This window comes from Aplysia californica, unplaced genomic scaffold (genome assembly GCF_000002075.1).
Source record: "Aplysia californica isolate F4 #8 unplaced genomic scaffold, AplCal3.0 scaffold00484, whole genome shotgun sequence".
In the NCBI taxonomy this organism is placed as follows: Eukaryota; Metazoa; Mollusca; class Gastropoda; order Aplysiida; family Aplysiidae; genus Aplysia; species Aplysia californica.
In genome coordinates this window covers 418,868-427,833 of record NW_004797754.1, presented here as the reverse complement: position 1 = coordinate 427,833, position 8,966 = coordinate 418,868, and the positions used below count along the sequence as shown (strand labels likewise).

Genomic DNA, 8,966 nt, shown 5'->3' with positions numbered 1-8,966 from the left:
GAGCCCTGTCCAAACAGACCAAGCTTGCTTGTTCTTGTGGGCAACAAAAAAAAAGAAGGTTTATACAATGTTCTGGTTTCGCTGAGTCTTTGTCAGATAGCCTGTTTTACAGCGCACAATTGCTTTTGTTATAGTTAATGGAAATCAAAAGTATCAATAGGTGTTACGAAACTGCAAAGGTAGCGGTAGGCCTACGGTAAATACCCCACTGAAGCCAGCGCACGACATGCAGGCCGACTGACTGTGGTGACAACATACTTATGCACCTGACCCTTCTTCTGTTAGGCCTGGCCTATCACAAAAATGGCCTATTTTCTGACTTCTCATGTCTTGGCCTGTATAACTAAGATTAGGTGTTACTAGTTGTAAAAGTGGACCTATTTAGACCCATAACGTATTAGTATTACTCTTTGGCCTGTGGGCCTAAAATTAATACGTCTGGCTCAAGGACATTATTATATTATTAGAATTGTAAGGAACCTGGTCCAATACTTAGACTTTAGATATAGATTCTAGTAGTTGGCCTACTTTGTCTCCCTTTCCAGTGGTCACTCTGCTATCCGTGGCGATCAAAATTCAACATTAGCCTCAGCTAGCCGCAAGTCTAGTAACTCCAGCCAGTGTTAGCCTATAGGGGTAGTGGCATTGTCGGCATTGTGAAATCATCTGGATTTTCCCCACATTCTCTTCTTCAGATTGCAGGTGGGTTTGTATCTATTCGAACTGTTCTTTAAGAAGACAAGATTCTCCCACTCATTAGTTTATGGCGTGAGCACAATAATAGTAAAATAGTAATAATTAGATCTGGCCTTAGACTTAGATGGTGGGTTCACATGAATTTCCCTCTGACAGAAACGGCACTATTGATTTTGTGGGCGGTTCCACTGGAAAAGCCCTGGCCATCAGGTTGAAAAAACAACAACAAATGGAACAAAATAGGCTACGGAGACTCGATTCCAGTAAAACTTTGCTCAGTGATCTCTTGGGTCTCTTGTGGTAGGTCTACTTAATTATTAAAAGTAAATTAACCGAAAGAAAACTGGTTTGTTGATAGAGTGTGTGTGGTTTTCTTTTCTGCCAACGATGCCGGTAATCTGTCATGTCTAGATCTAGTAGATCTAATCTAGAGATCTAGATACAGGCTAGCAGTAGGCCTGCTAGTCTAGCAGGCTACTGGCTTGGTCACACATGTATACAGGCTCTTTGCAGTACAATTAAGTTACCCTACAACTAGGCTAATATTAGATCTAGAATCTAGAATCTAGATCTAGATCCAGCCCTACATGCAGAGTTGGGTTGATTTAAATCAGTTAATTTTTAATATTTAAATCAACTTGATTTTTTGGTATTTTTTTTACTTTTCCCTCCAGTCTCGCACTCATAGAAATAGCTACCAGTTGTCCATTTTCTACTATCATGTAAATAATCTAACATGTTGTGGAGATATTGTTCCTTTTACATTGATCATGAATAAACTACTTCGTTTATGTTCGACCCAAGACGAGACTACTGTGTTCCTGATTGATGTTCAAGTTTGCTGTTTCAAGGTACAACCTACAAGACATAACAGTCGCAATAACTATATATATACATGTCCTTCTATTCTTGAGATGCGCTTACATCACAGATACTTATGTAAGAGGTTACTTTCAATGTTGGTGTTTCAGCTCTGCTGTCATTCTCTTTTTATATATTCTTCTTTCCTCTTCTTTGGTCTTCCTCTCAGTCAAGTTCAAGACAAGTGAACTGCCTGCGTAGTGACCTATGTGTGGGGAGAAGGGTCATGGTAGTTATAACATTTGTGAGGCAGTATGGTGAAATCATGCGCTCGACAAAATACTGAAATTGAAGAAACTGACATTTTTCTGCCAGTTTGGGAGTTTGGCACTTTTTATATAATTTTAGTTTTTTTGCTTATATTAAATCACCTTGTTGTCCAATTAAGAATACATTTCTGGGTGGGCTTTAGGGAAAAACATTGATTAACGGCTCCAAAAAATTTAATTGTTCAGTTTCCAAGAACTGTCAAGCTATGGAAATAACTATACTTTACTTTGGCGACCATTTTCTCGTGAATTCTACTTTTGAAACCAGGCGACCTCACCTTCTTCAATCTCAAATATCTTGACTTCTTTTCAAGTTAGATGGGCATTTTTTTCACTGATAGCAAGACAACTGAACAAGCTTTAAGATGATTACCAACTCGATCCACATGCCCAAAAATTGACGAGAGCTGATTCTCACCTTGTCATGACTCATTTTTATACTTTGCATTATTGCCTGAAATTTTTGTGTTGTATTTGTGTGATATTTATTTTATATTGTATTTATTTCTGTAACATTTGTGACGTGTGTATTTCAGTAAAACTAAACTATCAGCATGTCCAAGTCGGAACACATCCTGAGTCATTATGACCCAGCAGTAATGGAAATGCACCGTGCTCTCAAACTGGCGCAGGACACGGGAGCTTCCCCAGATGTGATTAAATCAATTGAGACGGCGTTGGAGCTGGTGGATCTACGGGAGAAGTACACTGATTCGGTCACCAGTGGGGAGACGGAAGTTTTCCATAAGATCCTCACGGAGACCTACAAGCATGACTGGCAAAGTTTGCACTCAGATGGAAAAACCAAGTGGAATCTGAAACCCAAGATGATGACCGGGAATTTGGAAGGTTGGAATTTTTTGGTTAAAAAAGCTGGTCTTCATACCACTTATAGTCTCCTGTTTTTATTTTAGAGGAAGATGTCAATTTCTTTTAATCTTCTGTATTTGATTTTCAGTTGATGGGGCTGTGTCTTTGTTTTTGTTCTTCTTCATCATCTTTGCATTTCCGTTCTAGATCTCAAGGGAAGTCGACTGTTCTTCAATCTGCAGCGCAACTGATTTTTACGTATGATACCATTTTTCCTTCTTTGAAGGGCCCCTTGCTTTCAGGCAGCCTCTACATATTTTTGTATACACTGGCTTGAGTATTTTCAGTTAAGGTGAGGATTTTGAATGTTGCCCGGGGGTGGCTGAAGCCAACTCTTATCCATGAAGCCAACTCTTATCCATTTTAGGATTACCGAGGGATCTGTAACGTGCACAACTTGTACACAGTGACCTCCTAGTCCTAGATTGTTCACCCTTTTACAAGAAGGCTAGGTGTTAGATCGTACATACCCTAAGATCAGGGGTGTGGCTGAAAGAGCTCAGTAAGAAGGAGCCGGGAGTTGCATTAGAAAGAGTCAGTAGTAAAGGAGAGAAGAGCTTAGGGGTGGAAAGGGTGGATGAGGGAGTAGAAATGAAAGCATAATGACAGAACAGGACTATTTCTAGAGAACATGCAAGGAGGTGAAGGAGACAGTCCTAGAGAAGAAAAGTTTCCATTGCTGTCAGATTTCGAATCCGTGACCTTTTGAATGAGAGGCAAACACCCTGCCTCTAGACCACGTTTATTGATGTGTAGAATGCAAAGATTTCTGTAACATTTTTAGCTAATGCCAGTTGCATTCATTTCAGTTTCAGTTGAATTTCTTTTTGTTCTATCATTGCTCAGTGCTAAGCTCAATCAATATAAAATTTTTAATAAATTATGTAATCAAAGAGAGGTTATTTTTATTTACATTGTTTTTGTGTACAGTTTGTATTTTTGCATATTTTGTACATATTATATCTCTGTACTTTTGTGCATTGTTCACAGGTCAGTTTTTAAAGTCTATAGTGAGCATTCAGAAGGCAAAGCGTGTTCTGGACATCGGCATGTTCACTGGGTATAGTGCACTGTCCATGGCTGAGGCCCTACCTGGTATGTTGTTTCCAGCTCAGAATTTTTGTGACTGGTATTTGTGATGTCTTGCTCATTCCATAGTGGCCCATGCTGCTTTTTAAAAGTTTTTGAAATGATGGGGGAAATCTTTTTTTTCAGTTCCTATATGACCTGAACTTATTTTCTAAGACTTTTTTGTTTGTAAGTTACAAGACTACTAAGAGAAATAAGTCAAGCCACCACAACTAGCTGCTTGTAATGATTTTCTGTAATCTGATTGATGAACTTTTCCTTTTTATATTACATGATAACGTAAATAGCTCTGTTGCAGCGGATATGAACACTATGACTTGTTAGTGTGGTGTGCTGCTATATTTGAAATTTCCCTTTTCTGTCAACCCAATTTTGCATTATAATAAGTTTTAGGCTTCATAGCAGTTTGGTTAATGACTGTTTTACTACTTGTGGTTTTGAGGTTGCCACTGAAAGGTCCTCCTTGTTTTCTTTCCCTTTATTGTTTCTATTTGTAAGTGAAGTCTATCTGCCTTTTGTCTACACTAAATGTTGTATCATGTCAATGTGTTTCTCTTTACTTGTTAAACAAGCAGCTTTGTTCTAGGGGTATTATCTTGCTGCTTGAATGTTTGTTCAGAGCATTGTGTCCTCCATATCTTTTAAACATAAAGTATAAACACATTTGTGATTGGATGCATGTTTTGGAACAATAGACCAAAGTGATGCGATTCATTGATAGATGTAATGGGAAGCCACACTAAAAAAAGCCAATAGCTTTGCATGCATATATAAATACTAGAATGCTCAGCTTGATCAGGTGCTTTTGAAGAAGTTGTAAGGTTTGGTGATGTGACAGACACAGAGTATGAGGTCTATTACAATATAACAGACACGACTAGTTTCTTGTATTGTCGATAACCAGCTGATGACTGAGATCCTTAGGGCTGAGTAATATTATACTATAAAGAAGTTTCAACATAAAAGCTGTAGCTGAAATTGGTGGTGTTGATTTATCATGGCGACTCCAGTCACTGGGTTCCACTGTGAGCAGTATGTGTGGTCATGAATGAGTTCAAATAGAAGTCTGTGGTGTCAACAAGTTTTTCTGTATTTCTGTCTGCAGCTGATGGAGAACTTGTGACTGTTGATTTTGAAAAGTATCTGGAGACCTTTACCGGATCTCTGCTTCGGGAGTCGCCTCATTCCAAGAAAATACAAATCTTTGTCGGTGAGTTTCCATTGTCTGAACTCTCTTTTGAGTTCAAGGAAACTGGGGTTACAAGTTGTGTGTTTATTTTGTTTCGATTTGTTTGGATTAAAATGAAGTGCAGTGGAATCCAAACCCAAATCTGTGGGACTTCTGGGTTTTATTTGGTTTAGCTAAGTTTTCAGTTTAGAGAATGGAATATAGCAATGACTGACAACAGTGTAGAGTTGGGAATGCCATGCTTGCAGCAAATTTTAGTTTTGAAAGTTTTTTTCTGGTCTACCTTTTTCAGTTACTGCATTTTGAGCTGCAGGCCGCATTATAATGTACATTCTCTTCAATATTGTTACCTTGCTTAATCTGCTGAATAGTCACATAGAACATAGGAAAGAATAGTCTGAAGAGAAGATAGGAAGCAAGCCAAATGCTGGTAACTCAAGAAACACACCACGTGCCGTCTTTTGCTCATGTGAAGGACCCATGTGAACTGGTTTTGTAGAGTCGAGCCTTAATCAAGGGAAGGTCGCATTACAGATGTACACTCACCATCCTTGATTCACTAGGCCTATACACTGTGTTCTTCACCAGCCTGCCCCACTGACTAACCCACTGTCTCCAAACATCACTATCAATGGCAACAGCCTGAAGAACACCAAGTACTTTAAATATCTTGGAAGTACCATCTCTGCAGACGGCTCCATCGATCAGGAAATTGATTCAAGAATCAGCAAGGCCAGCCAAGCTCTCGGTAGACTGAAAAGCAAGTTACTAAAACAGCATAATGTCCGGCTGTCAACAAAAATCAAAGTGTACAAAGCTGTTGTGCTCTCCTCCCTCCTCTACGGTTCGGAGACCTGGACACTCTACAGGAAGCACATCAGCAAATTAGAACAGTTCCACCAAAGGGCTCTCCGCAGCATACTCGGCATCCGGTGGCAAGACCGCATCACCAACATTGAGGGTCCCAACCGATCAAGCTCACAAAGCATAGAAAGCATGCTCGTCAAAGCCCAACTGAGATGGATCGGCCATGTCATCCGCATGGAAGACCACCGAATGCCCAAACAGCTGCTGTACGGCGAACTCGCAAGTGGCAAAAGAAATGTTGGGAGGCATAAAAAGCGGTTCAAAGACACGATAAAGGAAAACCTCCAGCTTGCACAGGTCACCCTTAAAGAACTCAAAAGAACTGCCACCGAAAGGTACGCCTGGTGCAGGGCCATCCGTCTTGCCAGCAGAAACAGTGATACAAACTACAGGGAGAAGCTGACTATCCGAAGAGAGAGGAGACATAAGCCATCCCCCACAACCATCACATTCCAGTGTCCCCACTGCAACGGACATTGTACATCCAGGATCGGATTGCACAGCCACATGCCTGTCCACAGATGAGCTGCAGGATTCATCGTCATCTTCGGCAACGTAGGACTACTTACAAAGGCCTATTTATGCGTGTAATGAATGCTGGCAAACAGTTCACTGGCGATATCTCTCTGTGGCCCACAATCAACACACATGTGCGTTCTTGTGTCTCTCTCTCATGTTTCGCAAGTTTGAAATTGTTATTCTGAAACGTGAAAGACTGGATGATAATTTGGGTGAGGGTTGCTGGTGAAGAATTAGACACAACCCTGAAAATTCTTTTCAGTTATGAAATGGGAGCACTTGGGCTGAGCGATAGTTTTCTTACAAAGATGAGGAAGAGAAAAATTTGGGGATTTTACTTTCTTTCACTTTGTTACTGTTTTCGATTTAAGCAGACTGCACTGTGCCAAGATGGATACTATATAATTGTGATTAAGAGTTGTAAAAATGCAAGATACTCGTACAGATGGCTATGGGGTCTCTATGCTACCCACACATTACCTATTATGATATGTATTTTTGCTTCTCTTGTATAAAGTTAAAGATGTCTTCTTACAAAGGCTCTAGCGGGGGGGGGGTTTAGAGAGTGCCTCGGACAAGTCACACTTTTCTTTCCCTCTGTGGTTTTTGTTTGTCAAACTTGCTTTTCGCTGCACAGTGTGATGTCTTTTGTCTCCCTCTCCACTGGTCAAGATGTTCTTTCTCTCTCTCCTCTTGTCAAGATGTTCTTTTTCTCCCTCTCCTCTTGTCAAGATGTTCTTTTTCTCTCTCCACTGGTCAAGACGTTCTTTTTCTCTCTCCACTGGTCAAGACGTTCTTTTTCTCTCTCCACTGGTCAAGACGTTCTTTTTCTCTCTCCACTGGTCAAGACGTTCTTTTTCTCTCTCCACTGGTCAAGACGTTCTTTTTCTCTCTCCACTGGTCAAGACGTTCTTTTTCTCTCTCCACTGGTCAAGACGTTCTTTTTCTCTCTCCACTGGTCAAGACGTTCTTTTTCTCTCTCCACTGGTCAAGACGTTCTTTTTCTCCCTCTCCTCTTGTCAAGATGTTCTTTTTCTCCCTCTCCGCTGGTCAAGTTGTTCTTACTCTTTCCACTGGTTAAGATGATCTTTGTCTCTCTCAACTGGTCAATACGTTTTTTAAAAATTCTCTGTGGGTGGTTGGCGGGTGCTCTCGTGTGGTTTGCTCTTTCTTTCCTATCAAACACCTATCATCCTTATCTACCCTCCTTCTTTTTTATGTTTGTTACTCGCTTGTAACACCTCTAATCTTCTGGTGCTCATATGACCTTATGAAGTTGCGAGCGCCGTAAAACCTCTACTAAAACAAAAACAAAGGTTTAAATTCTCTCCATTGGTCAAGTTCCTCTTGGTCTCCCACTTCACTGGTCACGATGTTCTCTCTTTGTCCCTCTCTTCCTCCAGGCTCACCCTCCGACTACATGAAAGACACAGTGAAGGCGGGAAAAACTTTTGACCTCATCTTTTTGGACGCAGACAAATCTTATTACCTGGAATACTTGAAGGTGAGTTGGATGGTTGATCAGAAGGCATGACTGGGAAGTCCTTTCTTTCCCACTGTTGTTTCTGTCTGTTTTGTCTTGCTTTTTCCTTTGTCTTTATCATGTTGTCAAGTTAATATGCTTTTCTTTATTAAAAAAAAAAGATCTCAGCCAAAAGCTGTATTGGGAGCTTTAGAGTAGGAGTTGACTAGTTGTATGCCTCTCCCAAAAAGTCATCCATTTTTAAATATTATATTATATGTAAGATCAATATATAAAATTTCTAGTAATTGTGTGCTTTCCTGTGATGTATAACTTGGCAGAATTTATGCTGGGTACCCGAAGATACAGTTGTCAGCATTTTCCTTCTGCCTGCCACCAGATCATATTTGAAGAGGGCTTGCTGTCTCCACGTGGGACGGTACTGATCGACAACGCCTATACTCATGGTTTGGGTTACATGCCGTCTGCGGGAGATAACCCCACCCGCCGGGTTACAACTGCGGTGGCGGCTGACCAGTCTCTCCATAAGGTTAGTTTGTGTTGGTGGAGGTGAATGTCCTTGTTTGATTATTACTAACTTACTACAGTCGTTTCCACCTAAATGCACGGTGTTCGGAAGGGCTCCTCAGCATGTGTTTATATGGAACGTGCGTTTACATTAATCTGTGCAAAGGGAGGAGGGGACAGAATCATCTATCACTTCTTTGATATTTTTTGGACCTCCCTGAGGGGGGGCTGAGGATCCCTTCTTTTTTTTTCTACTTCGACTATTAAGGCACCCCGGAAATACCAGGTCACAAGAGAGTGACAAACATACAAAAAAAGTAGAGGGAAATGACAATAGTAAAGATTAACAAAGAAAAAGCAGCAGTTCCCTGTTGTAGATCAGGCACAGTTATGAGCGTGACATGAATCAGCCCATTTACAATTCTACTATGCTTGAACAAGAAATGTCCCCCCTTTGGGAATGGCCTAAAGACAGTACAGTCAGTGGCACTACCCCGGAGGGTAGAGGATTACTTTGGCGGTTTATGTGAAGAAACGTGACCGGTTTGTTAAGGATTACCCGACTGTGGTTATGAAATATGAATACAAAGACATTGAATAGGTGGGTGGGGGGGGT

At 40.8% G+C, this 8,966-nt stretch overlaps 1 protein-coding gene across 1 annotated transcript in view; it reads left to right on the top strand.

The window, feature by feature from the left end:
* Positions 1–2,458: 2,458 nt before the first annotated feature.
* Positions 2,459–8,966, top strand: part of LOC101845261 (O-methyltransferase MdmC) — a gene marked incomplete at its 5' end in the record, with an annotated part of 11,609 nt that continues 5,101 nt past the window's right edge. The window contains 5 exon segments of the mRNA XM_013086596.2: positions 2,459–2,675; positions 3,687–3,791; positions 4,891–4,995; positions 7,764–7,864; positions 8,223–8,372. Coding sequence (XP_012942050.1) covers positions 2,459–2,675; positions 3,687–3,791; positions 4,891–4,995; positions 7,764–7,864; positions 8,223–8,372 — 678 coding nt within the window.